Here is a 21,688-nt window from a genome sequence, read left to right as displayed (position 1 = left end):
ATTATAAGCTTTAATTAGACACATAATACAAATAACAATAATAATAGTAAACAAATATAATAATATCTTAAGAATGGGCAAGATTCGTGAAAAGATGTACTGGGTGTTACTACTTAAAATAAATAAGAACTAAAAGTTCAGATTTTCACGAAATTATATATTATGACATGACAATTGTTTCGACAACATCGTGTCTTTATCAACATTTGATAAAGACACGGTGTTGTCGAAACAATTGTCATGTCATAATATATAATTTCGTGAAAATCTGAACTTTTAGTTCTTATTTATTTTAAGTAGTAACACCCAGTACATCTTTTCACGAATCTTGCCCATTCTTATTTATTTTGATAAATGGATTTTCATCAAGTAAAAGCCACCTCAGGTCAATTGTTACTACTTACTGAATTCAATGGCATTTTCAAAAAAAAACTATGAAATTTTTTTAAACCAAGTTTTATAATTCTATACTTTATCGAAAACAAGCTGAGCTTTTAGGAACTCCACAAATCGGATCATAATTTATATGAAAGAAAAAAAATGCACTCAGTATTTCTCTTGTTGGTCAGACTTATCCCCTCCAAAAACTTTGATGGTCAGTTCGTTAGGAGGTACCCATCCCCCGAAGTATCGCTCCAATTCTTCCGCCACTGCTAGACACAACCTGTCTTGTCCAGGGGCTGCCATGACCTAATAAAATACCTTCGTTAATATGCACATAAGGATCTTCTTCCGTTTTAGATTCACCTGAAATCCAATCGGCATGTCATGGTGGTCAAGTCCACACGGTACACTCGTGGAAGGTAGCCCCAAGGCGTTGGCTATTATAAGGTATCCGAAGGCCGGTTTGAAATAGAATTGATGATGTCTCTGGGCAGATGCCACGAACGAAGGTAGTATGAGCACACCATTTTCACCAAGTTTTTCCTAAATTATGAAGTATTTTGTTACCGCGGAGTTTCGACAATTTTTCAAATCAAATTTAAGATAAACTTTATCATTTTGATCCCAGATCCACACTTGAGGGGGCTAAATGTTCTAAACACCACATTCTTAAAAAACAAAATAAAACGTTTTATCTAATAGGTAATTTCACTTCGTAGGTAAACACGCACAAGTCGTACCCCAGTTAAAATTATTGAGTTTGATGGTTTGCGTTCTATTAGTATTCTGAATCTAAGAGCCTGGAGAAAATAATGTTCAAGCAAATGAGAGCATTTCTCAATATTTACCCGAGACAATCCGGTTTTAGATCTGATTATAGTTGTGAAAGCTCTCCTGCAGATGTAATAGATTATGTTTTTAAGGCTGATGATGATAACACAATTATTGCCTTGGTTTTACTTGATTTTAGCAGAGCTTTTGACATTATAAATTATCAAATCCTGATTTCAATTCTTCGTTACATCTGTTTTAAATGACAGAACACAAAATGTAATACTTAACGAGTCAACCTTTAGGCTTTTGGCTGTTTACAAGGGAGTACCCCAGGGTAATATTTTAGGTTCACTTCTGTTTGCGAGTTTTATATCCAGGTTTGCAACATCATTACAGTCTTGTGATTATCATCTTGATGCCGATGACATTGAACTGAACTTTTATTTTCTGAGAAACAAGCAACATTATTAAATTTGATTTAAATAATAATAAGTCTTCAGGGATAATATTTATAATTGATAATGTAAAATTTCGTATCAAGAACGCTGTTTTGCCTTTTTGCAGTTGTTGTAATTGTTTAGGACTTTCATCCGATTCTCGGAAAATCTTTAGAGCGCACATTACAATCAAGTTAAATGTTGCATTCAGTAACCTACAATTAATTGTGTATTGATGCCTTGTCTAGATAATATAGATAACTATCGTAGGAAACAAGTTTAAAACTGCTGTCTTAGGCTGGTATATGGAGTTAGACATATCAGAAGTATCAGCACCACAAAATTATTTGAATTTAATTAATTAATTTGAAGATATCACATTGTAAATATGATTAATCAATATGTTTTCTTAATAGACTTTTGTCTGACGCCTGTGGGTGAGGTGAATGAGAACGTGCAAGATTTAATTTTCGTTTCTACCTAATTAACCCTTTATTTAGACATTTCCTTATCTTTAATTCCTTCCACTATCACTGATTAAAAAATAAGGCTTTCAGTAAGTTTAGAAAAACTAAGAGTGGCGCAGACTGGAACTCGCACAAAAAACACCTAACAAATATATCTAACACTGCTTGACCACTAATTTAAATAGTTCAAAGACTTTTTGAAAAAAACTTAATGACCTAAATATGTACACAAAAGGAATTATAGTGAAATACAACTTTTGAGAGACCCAAACGAATGTTAGAAACTTTTTGTTATCTTTTTGCAATCAAATTTGATCCTTTTGAGCTGTACGAGAATTTTTCCCGTATGTTGTCAATTCCTTTGTATTAGATGAATTGTTTCTGGACAAGCGGAAGATGTCGAAAGTAATTCCACTCCATCTTCTTCTTGACATGCCCTACACGTAGTGCGTTTTCGGATATTTCAAAGACAACGTTCTCCTGATAGCAGCCTGACAAAGCTCATCAGTCTTATTTATTCCTGCCCAATTACGACCGACACCTTTCCTACCCTCGATCTTTCCTTGTAGAATTAACTGCGATATTTTGTACTTTGCCTCTCTGAGTATGTAGCCGATGTAGCTAATGTTACGTTTTTTAATTACTTCACTTTTTAATCACTCCAACCATGAGATTCGGAGCATTCTCCTTAGTGACCACATTTCGAATGCCTCGAGCCTATTTTTAAGGGCTGGACCCTCAAAACCATACCATAAAGTAATATCACCACTGCACTGCACACTGTACCATTCTATAACGGATCTTAAACGAAAGACTGATTACAGAAGAATCGTTTGAACTTAATAAATGCTTTTCTTGCCTGTTGGATTCGGCATGCATCGATTCATTATTAATATTAATTGGTTTCTTTGCTGGATGTCTACTACTGATCATCTGTTTTTCAAGCCTCTACTTTTTCGGTGTTATCAGCAATTACGACAGTGTGATCGGCAGAACGCAGGTTATTGCTTGGAATGTCATTTACTTTAGTTGCACAGTCAATTTCATACAAACATCCGCGAATATGCTTTCTACATACAAGTTAAACAATATGGGTGACAGGATGCATCCTTGGCAAACGCCTTGGTGTATTTCACACTCCTCTGTAATAGCCTCCCCTCCAGTCTGATTCGAAATGTTTGACTCCAATACAGATTTTCGATTATCCAAATATCTTACATACATACATCATGTGTGACAAATAATAGGTGCACACCCTTACGTCGATCCAGGCAATTCTGTACTAAGTTGTTCATAAAGAATACAGCTTCTCTTGTACCGAGGCCACCTTTAAACTCGAACTTCACAACTTTTTGAATATTCTGGTGTGGAGGACTCGAAGTTGCAGTTTCAGAAGACGACTCATTAAACTAATTAAGCGGTGGTCTTGACATTTCACGGAGTTGGAAGTCTTCGGGATCTTTATAAATGTTGACTGTCATTCTGAAGGGATGTGACCTGTATCGTAAATATGATTTAATAATTCCATCAAGATGTTCATATTTTTATCATCCAATAACTTTAAGGCCTCAATCTTAATGTCCTGTGGACCCTGCCCTTTATGAACTTTTGCAGTGTTGAGTGGACAGATAGGCCCTCGGTTGGGAGCTTACAAGCTTGGGGTGGTCTATCTTCTTTGAAAATATTGAAGCCGTAATTCTTCCATATTCTCGACAGCCCTTCTTCTTATGTTATGTACTCGTTTTGCTCATTTCATTTTCTAGATTTATTCTACTTCCGATATATGTGTGATATTTCTTTGACTTTCTTATGTAAGCCAAACTGCTCCCCTTTGTTCTGTAAAGCTTTAACATCATCTCAGCGTTCTTCTGTTCATTTGCTCTTCTAATCTTAACCCGGATCTCTAGTTGAATTTTGGTATACATAGGTTAATCTAATCGGATCTTATATTGCCTCCGGACTTCGATCAAATCCAAAATCTCGCTAGTTATCCACTCCTGCTTTTTATGCTTTCTGCTCTTTGGTACAATATATATCTTTACGTCTACAATTGTTGATTTAATTCCATGTACAATTTATTCAATAATATAAGGTGTTTCTCAATCCATCATTTATAATGTTAGCGTATATGTTCCTACTAACGACCTTTTATTAGACTTATGTTGAATCTTCGCAAATTTAAAGTTTACGTTAGCTATGAGTGGACTATGATCAGGCCAGACATCGGCACCCGAATAAGCAGGAAACCGTTTGTTTATGAGAACAAAGTCAATCTAATTTCTAATTATTCAACTTCGGTTATCTCCACGTATGTAAGCGTGGCGGAGGGGGCACAAGTTTCCTTTTTTATGACAAAACTCGATTCCATTCCCAATAAAGTCCGAAATCTTAGATTTTAGTGACCTCAGGTCATTGCAATGCATCTGCAGAAATATACTTCTTCATACCAGTCTGGTCCAATACGACCCTATTACTAAATATCACGGATGACATAACATCGCATGATAAAGGTCAAGCGATGTCCCTAATGCAAATTTGATTAATCTAAAGCCTTCGATAGATTAAACCAAGAGTTGTTACTTGCAATTTTACATTTTGTTGGTTTTTCCAGATTACGCAGTAACAGGCTTCAATACGTTGAGTTTAAGAATGTTGTGTGACATAACATCTTGTTTGCGATTTTACAATGTACACCTTTATGCGGATGATACACAACTTTAAGTTTTATTTTTTCCGTCAACTCACAATAAGGCTCAAATATTATTAAACGAAGATTTAGAAAGTTTAAAACAGTTTTGAAATAATCATAATTTAGAAATTAATGCGAAAGAATCTTCCGTAATGATATTTGGTAAACAGAGTGATGCGTTTCACACTGGTAGAAAAGTAAAGAGTAGAGTAGAGTAGAAGAGTAGAAGTAGAAAAAAAACTAGATTTGTTATGTTGTATGCAAACATACATTTTTTGGGAAAGTCATTAAAAACAAGAATGCTTTCGAAATCTCGTCTCGTAGCGTGAAGCAGCTTCGTAATTGGGGGTTTCTTGTCATTTTATTACACTTTGTATAAAGTGTCTTTCACGTACTCTCCGAATTTCAATGTCACGGCAAACATTGGTATATATTAAAATTTGTATTGGTAATTGCGATTTAAAATGATATTTATTTATATATTTTTTTCGCCGATAATTTAACTACAAAAACGGAAATTTGTAGGATCTTTCAGATTTTTTGCCTATAAACGGCACACGCTTGTCTCTCTCGTTTTCTGGTATATGAATTTTCCCAATTGAGTAAATGGTTTTCGAGAAAAAGCTTTTTTAAAACCTTGCAGTCGTAATAATACATGACGTCATCGCGTCTACATTGTGGGCGAGAAATAGTGATTTCGTTTTCGATTTTTTCAAATATCTCGAACAGCCTACGTATATGCAAAAATACAAAAATACCCAAATGGTGAGGTCTACAATATCATCTAAACCAATTAGCCATATTTTTTAGGAATTTTATTTTAGGGCTAATAATTTACTCTGTAAATGAACAATTTAAAAAAAAAAACGTATATAAACTCAAAAACGCTTAAAATAAGGTTGACTGATTTGTTGGTTTTAGGTCACATTAATTTTTGTGATACCGTATGCGGCCTAGGTTTTGGTTTTTAATCAAAAAGGTCCAATGTCAAAGGTCCAGGATCCAGTTTCATATAATTAAAAAAAATCTAAATGGTTAATAACGGAAAGTAGTAGTAAATTACATTCAGTGACTCTGTTTCACAATATAACCCAACTTCGTGGCTATGTATAATAATAATAATATTAAAACGTCTTACATGAATTACTTTTTTTTCCAAAATTAAATTTCAAAAATAATCAAAGAGTTGCAATGTGGCGAATGCGAGCTTAAAAGCTATTCTACTTAACGACTAGAAGCGATGGAAAATGTATTAGACGGAATTGAAAAACTATACACAAACACACAAATTATTACTCTGCATTAGGTTTACTACTATCAATTTTTTATCCAGAAAGTTGATATTCCTTAAATTCTGTTTTATGCTTTTTGAAAGAAAGTTTCTTTTATGAATTTTCTGGCGATGAAATTCCATGAGAGACTTGCCTTCTCCTAAACAAGGAAGTATGATATTTAGGAATGAAAACACACTATCATTTCTTAAATTACTACGTGAGCCACTCTGATGACGTAATTGAAAAGTGACTTTGAGGGGGGAAGGTTGACTACCTGCAATAATTCTAGACTAAGCTTTCGTATAGATCACGTTTTAGAATTGTATTGAGAAAATCTTTTCTTGAATATAAAAGTTTTAAGTTAATAATTGCTCTTGGAATTAGTTTTGTACCATGTTCACGAAATCTAGGCTCCGTGTCTAAGATGATTTCAAGATTTCAAGCCGATCAACAACATTTAAAGAAATAATATTAATAAAATAAAACTTACTTGCCTTTATTTAAGATTATGTTCCAATGATAATTTACATAAACTTTTGAATTCATTGTTGCACTGCCGGCAGGTACAAAGTTTAAAGTAATAGACGTATTAATTAAAAAAAATAAAGGTCCAAAAACGCAACCCTGTGGAACTCCAGATAACATTAAACTTTTTAAATGTTTCTGAAGAGAACGATTGTGCGTAGCAGGCGACACTGCGTAAAGCGGGATTTGTTGTTTGCTTTCTTTGTTTGTTATGATTTTTATTAGTCTTTTTTGTTTTTCCTTGTGTACTACTCCAACTGTAGACAACTTTTTTATTTATTGCTTGTTGTTGTTATTGCCATCGCTTTCCAGTATCTAGGGGTTGAACTTCACTTTTTGTAATTGTTTTCAAGTCCTTTTTTGTCACCATAAGCCTATTAGTTTTGTATTACTTTCTATAATATTTTGTTGCGAATAAATATTATAATAAAGTTAACTGTCAGAAGAAAATTTCATTTCCTCGGCTCCGTCCAAGGTATAGAATTCTTCTGGCGAAGCAATTACAAATAAGTGATCAACGGAATTAGGCAACGAGAAACCACTACCTTAAAGATATCTCTTGTACAATGGCTGAAAACGAAACACAAATGGCTCTCAGTCCCGGCAGGCCTTAGATGACCAAAGGGTGCGAAGAATCGCAGGTCAGCAACGAGAATCGAAACATAGAACCTTGTATGAAGCTGGATTGAAACTGAATATACTCACGTACAAGCGTGGCAAGATGGAAAGACTGGGGACATTTTCGAACTGAAAATATGGTAATATTCCAGTCGGGAAATAACGACCACGACCACAGACATGGAGTGACAATAGTAATTGACGATAATACTAACAGGGCTGTAACAAACTTTGTTCCTCTGTCATATCGAGTGCTTATATGCTTAGAAGATATGGAAAGCTCAATATTGTATAGCTATATGCCCCAACAGCAGATAAACTTGATGATGTAGTAGAAGACTTTTTGATGAGGTAGACAATGTCCTACGCGTATGTAAAGAGCGTAGAGTTATTGGAGATTTAAACTCGAAAGTAGGAAAAGGAAATGAGGAAGATTGTCTAGGAGAGTTTGGACTCGGAGAAAGAAATGAGAGGGGCGAAAGGCTCCGCCATTTAGCTAAGAAAAAAATATGATAATCAGGAAGACCTTTTTCAAACTCCTTAAAAGGCGTCTCCTTACATGAACTTTACCAGCAAATTTAGTGAATAACATAATTAGAAACCAAATTAACTACCTTCTGAAAAACAGGTATCGCAACGCAATAAAGTCAGTTAAAGCATACCCAGGTGCAGATATAGCTTCCTACCATAATCCACTCATAGCTTTCAATGTCAGGTAAAAGAAAATAAAGAAAATGAAGAGGGAAAAGAAGATAGATGTCTCATAATTAAAAGACCTTGAGAGAATTACTAACCACAAAGGGGAAAATATGGACAAACATATAGAAAATGGAGACATAACAATAGTAGAAACAAGCAACCCAACACTTACCAAAAACCGAGACAAGACAGCCCAGGCAAAAACAATGGATGACCAAAGAAATATTAGACTTAATGGAGGAATGGCGGAAATTCAAGGGAAAATAATTAACCAAATATAAAAAATAACTATAAACTAATTAGAAACAAGGTCAGATTGGCTAAGGAAGTATGGTATGGAGAAAGGTGCACTGAGCTCCAGCAACTTCATGGATATACCCAAAACATATATATACTTAAGAGATTAATTTATAACTCCAACACATTTGACGGTCCAACAGAGGAATCAGGCGCTTGGATGTGTTACATAAATATTTTTAAAGAATTCAATGAAATAAAAATTTCCAAATATAATACTGAAAAAGTCTTAACACTTTTTTCAAGAATTAAAGATCCATCTCTCTACTATACAACTTAAATGTCATATATCAATTGTCGTGTTTGGGTTGTCAAGGCTGTTATATTGGACAGACTTCACAGTGGTTGAAACAATGTTTGACACAACACAAAAGTGAAAAGTGCAGTGGTTGAACATTACGTAAAAACAGGACATGAATTTAACTACAGCAATCCTAAAATATTGCAATGTGTCAACAATTATAAAGGCCGACTGTTTCTTGAAATGTACCATATTAACAAAAATAAAAATTCAATTAAATACAGCAAATAAGCAATATATACTGTAATATTTTTCAGTCGAATAACAAATGATAGAATATGCGGCCACCGAGTAATGTATTCGCTTTGCTTCGTGGATCCACGGAGTAGGTTATTTTTATGCTTTTTGGCATTATTTATATCGATTGTTTTTTTATTGTTTTTTCGCTACCCCCGTTAGCGCCAATTTTGCTTACCATTATTAAAAATTGTATACTAAGTGTTTATCGGTTGGTTTCGTTATGTCACTTAGTTCATTTACCGTAACTGTAGACTATTGTTTTGAGCAACTATGTGGTAAACTCTTATTTTGTAAGTAATTGTGTTTTAATTGTCTGTTATATAGTTTGACCTGTTGTTTTCATTAAATTTCAGCCCAGTCCTAAAGAAGTCAACAAATAAATCGACGAAATATTGAGTGTTAAAGAAAAAGGAGCTTTTTATTTTCTTTGTTCTTTATCAACATTTGTAGCTATTCCGAAAAAGTCGAATTGAAGAGAATGCAGTGCACACCATAAGTCTCATAATAAAGACATAAAAATAATACACAAGCGCGAATACAACAAGCTTGAAGGAGACTTTAGAGAAAGCCAGTTTGGGTTCTGGAATGCAACGGAAAGAAGGGAAGCATTATTCGCTCCGAATGTTTTAATACAAAGGTGTTTGGATGTACAAAATTGTCAATAGTAGTGAAGAAACTCCTCTTGCACTTAATACCAATAATCACAAAATTCATGGTCATCAGTAAACCAAATGTCCGGAAAAGATTCATAATGAGTAAGTAATGAGTAAGTCGAGAGAGTAAGTGGGTTCAAATACCTGGGTACCATTTTAAACTCTACTTAAGCACACTCCCGAGAAATAATATCCAGAGTAGGACAAGCTAGAGCATTTACAAACATGTGAACAGTATTGTGGGCTAGAGATCTGATTGGCCAGATGCTATATTTTTTCAGTCCTTCAATATATTTCAATTCTCATGAAGATTAAGATATCGTGCAAATTGATATTACCCGGTATTACCTACTAGGTACATTTTGTTAGGCAAACATTTTGTTTTCAAAAAATGTGTCATTTTACTTACTTAAGAAGAAAGTCCTTTATGACCCGATTTCCCTATATATAGTTTGTCAGTATTTAGATCAGCTGTTTTTTAAATAACTCGAGTTTATTATTTGAAAGTAGAATTTAGTATTAATATTAATAATAATAAGTTTTATTATCTAACAGATCCAAAGGCAAGACAATTAATTCGCTAGGACAACGAACAAAGACGACTTAAACAGACTCCAGACTATTGAGATGTGGGTATACAGACGCATGCTTAGAGAAATGCAGAGATATTAAGACGAATGGATAAAACAACAGAGATCGTGGAGACTGCAGAGACAAGGAAACTTGCTTATCTGAGTCACTTTATACGCGGAAGAAGGTACCACATGTTACAACTAATAATACAGGGAAAAATACAGAGCAGAAGCATGGGAAGAAGGCGCAGTTGCCAAAAACTTCAAAAGGATCTGCTTACCGTGATAGCAGTCTGCCACATTTCGTTTTTAACCACGTAATCCGAGATTACGTATTTGTACATCAAGCGCAGACAATTGAAAAACAGTATGTTAAGGCTAAACTTTGAAAGTCCGCAGATCGACTTGATTAATTCCACTGCAAGATTTGCTTTCACCTGAAACCATCGAGCCCCATAAATTTACAGTCAACCCGCTACGATTACTCCCCTACTAATTTCAGCGAATTAGGCACGTCACGCATATTTATTACTGTGGAGACGCAGACCGTGATGGCGTCTTTGAAGTGCCAGAATTTGTATTCGTCGAGCGTGGCACCGCATGTGGTGGTCAGATGCGTTGCCGCCTCCTTGATGGCGTTTTTAATACTGCTCTCTACTGGAAACTGAGTTAGTCCACTTCCAAAGTCCACCATGTAAAACACTTTCAAGTCTCTTAAGTTTACCTGGTAATATGCAACACTGTATTTTTAGCCCCGCTTTTTTCATACTCACCCTTACCGGTTCATCCAGTTTCAACTCCGAACTCATCTTATTGCCCACCAAGATTTTAAAAATAAATTTGAGGTCGCAAGAATAACGCGCCATCGGACCTGTGACTAGGTAAAGACAGTACCTCTCGTCCTTGCAGCCGGGATAGTGATCTTTAATACTCGTAACCTCTAAAACGGGCGATTAAGTCGATTATTGGCAACAAGCGTTGATATACGCTTACGGGGCGTTGGTTTATGTCCGAAAACTCCATTAAACATGGCCGGAAGTCTGATGGACCCTGCAATATCCGATCCAAGACCGACGACAGAGGCTCCCGATCCTAGCAAAGCGCCCTGGGATACAGCTCAACATTAATAACGCTGCCTTAACAGTTTCGTGGACCAATACTAATTTGCAGCCACAGCATTGTAGTAATTAACTTGTATTTATAACGTAACTTGATCTACGGTGCCTGTGGGTAATAAGGCCCTCGCAGGTAATAAGGGCCATGCACCCATTTAACAATAAAAAAGAAATTTTAAGTATTATAACTCCATCTGTGCATTGGTCTGTTACTTAAATTAAATACGCAAACCAGCGCACACGATTTAGTTCGGTAGATTTAGATTTAGCTATTAGTATCATTCATTGTTTTGCCATGTGCATGCATAATACATTATAAAAATTTATGGTTGAAGGCCGTTTGTTAGAAAAACAGGATCAAGTTTTGGTTTACACATTAATACAATTACTAAGCCAGTATTCAATAGTAAATTTATTTTTTTTTTATTAAAATATCCTACACATGATTTTAATGTGGGTAATAAGCTCCAGACAGATATCAGTCGGGCCTTGTTACCCACCACTTCAATTTAATGAGCCTTATTAACTTATACAGCACTGTTGCTTCTGCGGCAAGGAAAATTACAGCATTATGTGGAAACAAGATGTGGTATACCACTTCGCAACTTTTAAAAACCATTTGGAAATTGTTAAAAGAATTGTGGGGACAATCAGTAAATTTAAATTTTCTGGCATAGGATTTCCGTTGACACCAAAGGCATTACGACGAAGTGTATGCAAGTATATTGAAAACCAAGGCATTTCTAGCCGTGACATCAACCGGCAAAGGTATACAACATGGATGAAAATAGATGCAGATAGTCATTGCCAAAAAATGGAACAAGCGAGTCCACCTGGTTGCTCCAAAACACTCTGAAAATTGTGCGATTGTTATATGCGCAAACGCATTAGGACATGCTATCCCACCCATGATATTGTTTAAAAGGCAGAGGGTGAAACCAACTTTTAGTGACGCATTACCACCGGGATCTCAAGTGAAGATGACTCCAAAAGGAAGCTTATTTATTGAATGGTTCAGTCATTTTTCCAAATTTATTCAGCAGCCAGTTCTGCTAATATTTGACGGTGCTCCGTCACATCTCGACATTTCAATTGTTTATGCTGCGGACCAACTAGGAATTCACTTATTATGCCTTCCTTCAAATATCACACGTGATCACTCGACAAACCCGTGTTCCGTTCTTTCGAACATTTTTGGGACCAGGAGTTTTTGCGTTGTTGGGACAAATTCCCTTATAGGAAACAGCAAAGACAGATTTTCTGAAGTTTTTACGCCAGTTTGGGGAAGATGTATGACCATCGATAATATTTCACATGGAGTCAGAGCCACATATTAGTGTTCCAAACTCAGAAAATAATGTGTCTATTGCTGTTTTAAGGAGTCGCCCTACTTGCTCCAAAGAAAACAGTTTCTCGGAAATTCTTGTAACTCCTGATATGAACCCGGTGGCTGGGAAACAAATAAACAGAAAGAAATCATTAAATTAGAGCCCAAGAGGTCACGATAGATATTTTTTGTTCGATTTCAAATGAGCAACGTCTAAAGATATCATTCAAATCAGATAATCTTCCTTGCCCGAATTCATCCTCCAAGCAATGAAGGTTGAAATGAAAATCAAGCCCCTACGTCCAGAAGATCCTTGTGCGGACCGTAATTTGAAAAGTTCAGAAGATTCCAATGTGAACTATGATTTACCTCTTGCCACCCAAAGCTGTAGTTCAACAGGAAATTTAAAGTCCAAAACCTACAGGCAAGTATTGTTATCAGTGAATTTACCTAGTAGGAGCTCGGCAAATACCGTTCATGATGAGGACTGGTCTTGAGTTATCTGCGGCGAAAGCAAAATAGCAGTTACATGTTTGGAGTGTAATGATTATGTTATTTGCCTATTTTCCATTACATAAATAAAGGGGATCTTATTACCCCCTATGGTTGGAAATAAGGCCCAATGATGGGTTTAACTCTTTCATATTTTGTTACATTTCATTTTTTTTTATGTGTTCTTTCAAGAGAACGGTTTTAAATAAAAATAACAGTTTCATGCTTTAATTTAAATAAATATTTTATGCAACGTTATTGTTTATGGTGGGCCTTAATACCCCAGGGAACTTAGTTAATACAGGTCTTTGGGAGCATCAATTCATTCCTTCGTTGGATCGTAAATTGTAAATCCAATTATGTCAGTTCTCATAAAGATTAAGATATCGTGCAAATTGGTATTATCCGGTATTACCTATTAGGTACATTTGGTTAGGCAAAAATTTTATTTACAAAAAATGTGTGAATTTGTCTCTATCTTTTAAACTTACCCTTAAAAACAAATGAGGGCCGCAAATGAATAAAAAAGTAGCTTTACTTTTTTAATTGGACACCCTTTGTACTTATACTTAAGAAGAAAGTCCTTTATGACCCGATTTCCATATATATAGTTTGTCTAGTTTATTATTTAAAAGTAGAATTTAATATTAATATTAATATTAATAAGTTTTCTTATCTAACAGATATAATATCCAAAGGCAAGACAATTAATTCGCTAGGTATAGTGATAGTAAGTTTGTGGAGAAAATTATCATGGTCAACCCTATCGAGAAGTTTCGAGAAGTCAGTGTATCAAGTATCCGCTTGAAGTAGGTTATCTAATGCTTGAGAGATAAATTGAGCGACTTCGTTTGTTAGGGAAACCATTTTATTAAGTATTTAACCTTAATGAAAATACCCTCGTACATTGCCCTGTCAAAAGCCCTTGCAAAAGATGCCTATTTAGGAAAAAAATGTGTCTTAAGTGCAAGTTTAAAATAAGATAAGGGTTTTAACAATGGAACTGTACAATATTTAATCAAAAAGTAAGGTATTCTATCAGGCCCAGAGGACATTTTATTCTTTAATCTTTTCAATTATTAGAGTACTGACTCATCGGAAAGACTGAACAAGGCAGAAGTCACTAAAATAATTGGCAAAAGCGTTAGCTATTTCAGCAGGACCGGAATACTGATACCATCTTCGCGGGTGTCAGGCATCGATATAGAGGATCTTTTTTAAATTAATATAGGACCAAAACTCACTTGGGTTGTTTTAACTTTAAGTAGATAATTCCTATAGGCAATGTTAATTTGTATCTTAATATTCCAACGTAAATCATTATTTTTACTGATAAAGCTGATAAAGCTATCAATATTTCCTGCAGAACACAAGCCCCAAAAGTACAATGGTGTGGGTCTCTTCTTGCATGCTGGCTGATAAATTTATTGGAACAGTAACTTTTAAAGGGACGTTAACAGGGAATAGTTTATTTGTACTTGTCTCAAAATAAAGTAGAAACCCCGTTAGAAAACGTAATAATATGAATTATTTATTTGATATTCATGCTCCATTAAAAACAGTTAGAATTAAGAGACTTCCTGCCCCTTCGCTTACCTTACCTTACCTTAAGCTTTTAATAAAACATAAAAATAAGTCACGTTTGAGATACAAACATCTTAAGTCAGATATTGCTTTAAACGAGAGAATTAAGAATTAACCAAAACTAACCAACCTAATAGTTTTAATAGTGCTTTTACTTCTTTTGGAGCTGTTGGTGGTATTTATCCGGGGTTTGTGTCTGCAAATTATATTAATAAACAATTTCGTCCTAATTCATTCCGTTTTGCTAAAGTTTGCCCTGAGGACGTTAATAAAACTTTGATTATTTTTAAAACTAAGGCTCAGACAATACTGGTATAAAAACGATTCTTTTGAATACTCCGTATTTAGTCCATCCACTTTCCTTGTTAACAAGTGTCTGCTGACCGGGGTTTTTCCAGAGTCTTGGAAGTAGCCAAAGTTATATCCATTCCAAGTAAAGAGTGTGCAAGTGGCATTTACGATTTGAGGCCAATCAGTTTTGTGCCAACCATCTCAAAGATTATCGACAAAATTGGAGCTATACAACTTCGTCAGTTCCTATGCGAAAACAAAATCCTCCCAGACACTTAATCTGGTTGTTTGGACCTCTTCACAGCACTACTTCTGCCTTGCTTCACGTTACTGATGATTTATTGAGCGCAGTGGATTTTAAATTAAACTTTTGTCTCATACCTTCTTGGACTATAACAACGCGTTGGACACCTTGCATCATTTCCTTATTATAGCTAAACTGATATTCTTCGGGATAAAAGGTTTTTAAAAAGGGTAGTTATAGGAAATACTCATTCATATGTCATATGCTTTGGAGAGGGGTGTTCCCCAGAGGAGTATTCTGGGGCCTATTCTGTTCTCAGTTTATACAGCTGACTTCTCTACTTTTCTTAAATTTTGTAAATATCATTAATAGGTCGATGATTCCCAGATATATTTATTTTTTGTTGCTAGTGAAGCTTTAGATGCGGCTCATAACCTCTTATTGAATACTGCACTTTCCAAGAAACGACAAAGTATCCCAAACGCTCGCTTAGTTACCATGGAAACCATAATGAAGAAACATTTTGACACAAATGTTGGCATTGAGAGTTATTTGAAAAATGTCTGGAATTTTGTGTTTTCGGATCGTTCTCGAACTCCAAATTAACAAGAAAAAAAAAGATATAGTTTAACGAATATGTAACTGTAGGTGGATGACAAAATATAAATGGAAATCTTCTATAGGGTGAGTCAACGATAGAGTAAAGCTCATTATCTCATTGCTTTCTAAAGTTTCTAAAGAGAAAATACAAGAAAATACAAAATACAAAAGTTAGATGCGCAAAAAAGTGTGACGAAGAAAAATGTAATTTTTTAAATAGAAAACCCCATTTTCAAATTTGGGTTTGAATTCTTTTTGAAATCCTTCACTAGAAACTCTAAGCGCTATAATTCGGAAGAAACCAAAACCCGATGGTTCGCAATCCGATCGCGGAATAACATGAGTTTCGTATAAGAAATTGTTATAAAACATGTATTTAATGATAGATATTGGTAGAAATAATTCGCTAACACTAAAAAGATTAGAAACAAACTCAAAAGTATAGAAAACACAGATAAGGAATCTATATGAAAACCTTACCCAAAACCTGAACAATCTACCCAAACCTAATAGTTCTTCCAGTATTTTAATTTTTCTCTTGGGCATGCCTTTTGATGGCAAATCACTAATATTTGATATTGGCGTCACTTGAAGATAACGTAAAAGATATACGCAATGGAATTTGAATTAGATACTACAGGGAGTTCAAAATAAACGAATATATTTGGATAATTTTGAATTGAAAATATCTATTTTCTTAAATGGCACATTGACATTATTATTTTTTTTGAAAGATCTTACAATGGCCTACGAATTTTATTACGTTTGTCAAATACCTATTTTTAATACTTCATATTTAGTAGTATTGCAACATTAGTTGCCCATTTTACCTGACAACTGAGTAAATAAATTCAGAAAATTTATTGCGGTTTTACTAAATTAAAAAACTAAGTATGGATTTTCCTAAAACTCTATGAGACGATATGATTTATATACTCAGTGAGGCGGAAAAAAATACTTTGTTGGCAAGGCGCAGTACCCTAATAGACGTGTACAAATTAGACAATCTCTTCAGTGTTTAATGGAACGGTTTGATGTCAGTGGTAGTAATGAATATAGTCAAATCCAAATTTTTTGCCTAAAATAATGTTTTCCGAGGAAGTCACTTTTTGACGTAATGGTGCAATCAATCGTCATAACATGCATTATTATTCAACAGTTAATCCATTCTGGATCCAGGAAGTGCAAAACCAAAACCATTGGTCACTTAACCCTGAATTACTATCGCCCATTTATACTTACATAACTATTATCGTAATTTGTGATTTTTTTTATTCTTGATGAATGTATGAGTATATAGAAGATACATATTTAGAAAAAGACACTTATATTTCAAGAAAATAAAAATATTAGTACATAAGTAACACTTTCAATTTTATATAAACAAAAATAAACGTTCATTAGAACAAAAAAATATATTAAAAAATATTGGAACAAAAAGTCTATTCTCTGGAAATAGGATTCTTATAATACTATCTTCACAGAGGAAAAAGACATTCAAATCTCAAACAAAAAAAAGGACACTTATTTTTTTGAAATATAATTGCAATAGAAATTGATTTTTTATCTAGTGCATTCTTGGCTTGAAGTACAGGTGACTTGTTGTAGTGAATTGGAGTTGCAGATTCTCCTATGACATTCTGAGCAAATGATGAAAAATGATATGACTATTTGCCATAGCAATATTCATTATAGCGCACCAAATCACCAAAAGCCATCGACAACACCTTCGACCTGAACGATAAAGGGCACATTTTTGGTCAAGGGCATGAACACCTCCTTTCGTCTCATTGTAAAACATTATCTCAGGTTTAGTTTCCTGATTAACAGAGTTGTCGTGGTGCAAGGTGGACAACATGATCACGCTTTGATTATTTTTAGCGACATATGATACTATTGTGTTGTCTCGAGTAAAACCAAATAGACACTTATCAACTTCGTAGTGTTTATGGGGTTGAAATTGTGGAGGAATTTCCCTCTTGTTTTTACGCATGGTTCCCACATATGTAAGTCCAAGTTTCTTTAGTTTACTAACCAGCTCTAATGAAGTGAACCAGTTATCACCAGTGACATTCCTGTTACTATTAGCAATTGGATTCACTAAAGTGAGTACTGATCTATTAGGTATGGATAGCTTTAGTATTTGGTTCATGGTTTTGCCCATATACACGAAAGCATTTACCAAATAATATGTATTGGTTGTATTGTTGCCCGAAAAATTGGTCTGCCTAAGCAACTTTGTATTTGTATATATTTGTATACTCTAAAATACTAACTAACATATTAGGGTTATCAATAGACACCACGATTCAATTGGACTAGATGGTTTTGATTGGAAGGCAGGTATACGAAGACCGTAAAATATTGTGTTCGCGAACGCTTGATGGTGCTGTAGGATTTTTAGCAAACTTATATCGGTTGCGTCCGTAATAATAATTTTCAGACGATTCTTCATCAGATGCTGATTCAACTTGGTCGCTTATGTAATCTGCATCACCTAGATGGATTTCTGAGGCTGTATTATGTTCAGAGGTTCACTTTCATTGTCTGTACCACTGTTATTATTGTCACTATTATCTTCAACATTCTCAGGTGGATCGTTTAAAGAGTCTAGAAAGTTGTACACATTGTCCGATGTCACTGCGACACCGACAATTCGAACATTATCACTATTAGGAACCATTCTGACAAAAATAAAATTAACGCAACTACAAATTCGACCCCCAATTACTTGGGATTAGTGCGACGGAAGCTCTACTACTAAATGGTATGCTAAACTATGCACTTAGGTGGGAGAATACATAGAGCGATAACGTCATGCGAGGAACCGTCTGCCAGGTAATCACAGAAGTGTAAGTGCTGGGGCCAGATTTGACCCCGCGATAGTTGTTCAGGTTTAATGTGCGGTCTGTAATAAAACACTTTAACATATTTTTTCCGAGAACTACTTAACGGTCCTAGTTATTTAAATATTTTGGCATATCCAACAAATATGGTTTTAGCAAGATGGAGCTCCTCCGCATAACCATCGAGAATCCCCTATAATACAATAAGATGTGGAAAAGAAGAGTTGGGACGCGTTCAGGAGAAAAACACCGTTTATACTAAGAAACGTCCAAGATTAGTGATGGCCAAATACCCGGTAAATATATTTTAGCAAATACCGGTATTTGCCTATTGTAGATAATAAATACTTTAGAGTTGGAGTAGGTATTGGAATGCAATAGGTACGTCAAATAACATGAAAAAAAAGGAACATTGTATTCTCAAAGTCACCGAATTTAGAAACCAAAACGTAAAATCAACTACAAACACATAAGTAAAATTATTGGTCACATCAGTTTAAACTTAAAAACATGCAAATCATTATAGATATAAATATTTTGGTAAAAATAAAACAAAATCCAATCTAATTCTAATTAATGTCTAGCTCAGAAACGTCCTCGGTTTTCATATATGGAACTTCACTTTCATCTTCCTTAACGGTCTTGGTTCGTATCGTCAATAATGTCCACCACTTTATTTTTATTTGACCTAATTAAATGACCGATCGTGGTATCTCAAGCTCGAATAACACTTGTCAGTCAACATTAGTATTATTAGTAGGTTTTCTCTTAAAGCCTACATAACCCGTCACTTCGTATCGTTTTTATTGTTACCAATTATCCACAATTTCCATACAGGACTCTTCTTGCGTGGCATATTTACAACACAACACAACAACAACAAAAACAAAAAAAACACAAGTTGGCCGCTTGGGGATTCCTCTTGCTCTTGCAGTCACTGCGCGGTTGCCAGAGTTGCCATTGATACCTTTTTGGTTTTTTCCGACTTGCATTAGGCACCAAAATCAATAATACTTTGTCTATTTTGATTATTATGAAAGAATTACACGTTATAAAGAAAAATACCCAAGGGTACATATTTTTTGGGTAGATACCCGGTATTTACGGGGTATTTATAACTTTATCCATCTGGTAAATACCCACACTAACACTATCCAAGACTAAACAGGTGTATCCAAGTAGAACGGTATATTTTCGAACATTTGTTGCGCCATAATAACAATTAACAATAAGATAAGTTAATTTGTAATTAATATTTTTTTTTCATTTTTTGTTCATTTTTTAATCTGAACAAAGCCATATTGTTTTTGTAATATTTTTCGAAAAAAAAATGGTGTGGCATTTAAGAAAATTGAGATTTTTCTATTCTATTATAGATAGATAATATATAGATATTCGGTTATTTTGAACACCTTTTGCAAGTGTGAAAACTAGTATTTTTTCAGAAAAATTAAAATATTAGGCATAGGTATGTATTATCATTAATAAAAATGTTGAAGAATTTCAAAACGAGTTCAAAACAAAATTTAAAAATGGGTAAACATTGAAAAATAATTTTGAAACGTGCATCCTAACTTTCGCATTTACCATTTTCTCGTAACTTTGTGCAACCAATGAGATAATGGACTTTAACTCCATCTGTGACTCACCCTGTACACAGTCAAGGTGTGATTTGCTTCGTTAAAGCATTTCAATTTACATACTTCCCCGCCACTGGAGCCGGCGCTTGTGCGTGTGCTGTCGTACGGGTTTCTCGTACATCCCGTAATAAAATTGTACGTCTCCCAGCTGAGACAGAACTCTGGTGTGGTGGACACCAAAAGCAAGATGGCACCCGACGATCTCAGTATGGCTACGGCTTCACCGTCTCTTTCCGCTTTCATGCCGATTCTACTTACAATTCCCACGCTGGTACTCATTCCTAAGCACAGCGTAATCAGAAATTTGCCCGAGTCACTAATAGGTGTCGCAAATACCCTTCACAGAACAGCTTTCTTTTATAGTCATCGGTACCCCGAGTAAAGGTTTGATCTTTTCGATCTCCAACTCTGATAGAGATGTCGTTTTTAAATATTCGTCTACCGCTTTTGCGTCTTTAATCGCTTCCTCGAACCGGTCCTCCACAATCGCGTTTATAATGGGGTTAACCTCTTTGATCCTGCGAATGTACGCTTTGCATAATTCCTCACTGGAAATCTGGAACGTCAACAATGCATAACACTAACAGTAGGAAGTCATAACGTACCTCCTTAGACCTTATCCTTCGAGCCAACTCGATGGCAGGAATTTTGAGGAGCGGATCTCTTACCGGAGGCACTACTTCCTTTTTACCCCTATATATTAAAGTATAAATGGGGCCGGTGAGGAAATTCATGAATCTGGCGAGCACCAGCACTATATTGAAGATTATTTCCATAGTGGTTCACGAAGAATATGACTACGAAGTCGAATTAATCAATGCTGAGATATTTAATAGTGTCGAGGCAACTCCGAGAGGCTACGGTAATATTTTCCAGTGGAACTGAACAGAAAAACAAAAACCATTACGTGTCTCGCGGCTAGTAAATGTTAAAAGTGATATCTAATGGAACATTGATTTTGCTATCAATATGTCTTAATAAATAATCGCTCAATTTAAGTGAGCTTTTGTCGTTAAATGATTATCGCGAAAAAGAAACTCAATATAATTATAGTAATTTTCTAAATATAATTTTATGGAAACCTTTAACAGTAGGTGCAGTAATTTCAATCACATTTGGCCTTTAAAATAAATAAATGAGGGACTTTTTAATATTTGGCTACAGTATTATCATAAAACCACAAAAAGCGGAACTTTAACAATTTTATAAAAATATAACATTAGCATAAACAGAAATACAATTCATTCCCTACTTATAACGCAACAGACAATCATAGGCTGCCTCTGGGAATAGGATTAAGAGCAAATAGAAAAGGAAAACAAATGATTTTCAAAAGACGAGCACTAGACAAGATTTGGGAGAATTGCAACAATTAAAAGAAATGATGTCGACGAAATCAAATTAAATTTTTAAAACATTTGGAACTACAAAAATAAAAAATATAAGTCGATTAACGAACGAACGTTTCAAATTACAAAACCCTTCTCAAAAACTTAAACACTGTATGGCTAATATACACAAACATACATAAGTATTAGAACAAAACTTATGTCCGCTTAAAAACTATACACTTATGTAAAATCTTTGTTTATGGTTCGATTTTGATATATTTTTGTTAG

The 21,688-nt window shown here is 34.7% G+C and overlaps 1 protein-coding gene across 2 annotated transcripts; it reads right to left on the bottom strand.

Moving 5' to 3' along the window:
• Positions 1-336: 336 nt before the first annotated feature.
• Positions 337-20,995, bottom strand: LOC132702191 (fatty-acid amide hydrolase 2-B-like). Of its 2 annotated transcripts, none has more exons than XM_060670691.1 (9): positions 20,675-20,995; positions 20,406-20,625; positions 20,079-20,350; positions 10,924-11,035; positions 10,710-10,870; positions 10,424-10,654; positions 10,212-10,367; positions 748-927; positions 337-690 (listed from the first exon to the last, which is right to left on the bottom strand). In XM_060670691.1, the coding sequence occupies exons 1-9, from the start codon at positions 20,843-20,845 to the stop codon at positions 547-549; spliced, it is 1,647 nt and encodes a 548-aa protein (XP_060526674.1). In that variant the 5' UTR covers positions 20,846-20,995; the 3' UTR covers positions 337-546. The 2 variants fall into 2 exon arrangements, with proteins under 2 accessions (XP_060526674.1, XP_060526675.1); XM_060670692.1 differs by having other exon boundaries at positions 339-690; positions 20,133-20,350.
• Positions 20,996-21,688: the final 693 nt, after the last annotated feature.

This window comes from Cylas formicarius, unplaced genomic scaffold, assembly GCF_029955315.1.
Source record: "Cylas formicarius isolate icCylForm1 unplaced genomic scaffold, icCylForm1.1 PGA_scaffold_5__7_contigs__length_24384050, whole genome shotgun sequence".
NCBI classification, from domain to species: Eukaryota; Metazoa; Arthropoda; class Insecta; order Coleoptera; family Brentidae; genus Cylas; species Cylas formicarius.
The sequence above is the reverse complement of the archived record's forward strand: the minus strand, read 5'-3'. Positions and strand labels throughout refer to the sequence as shown.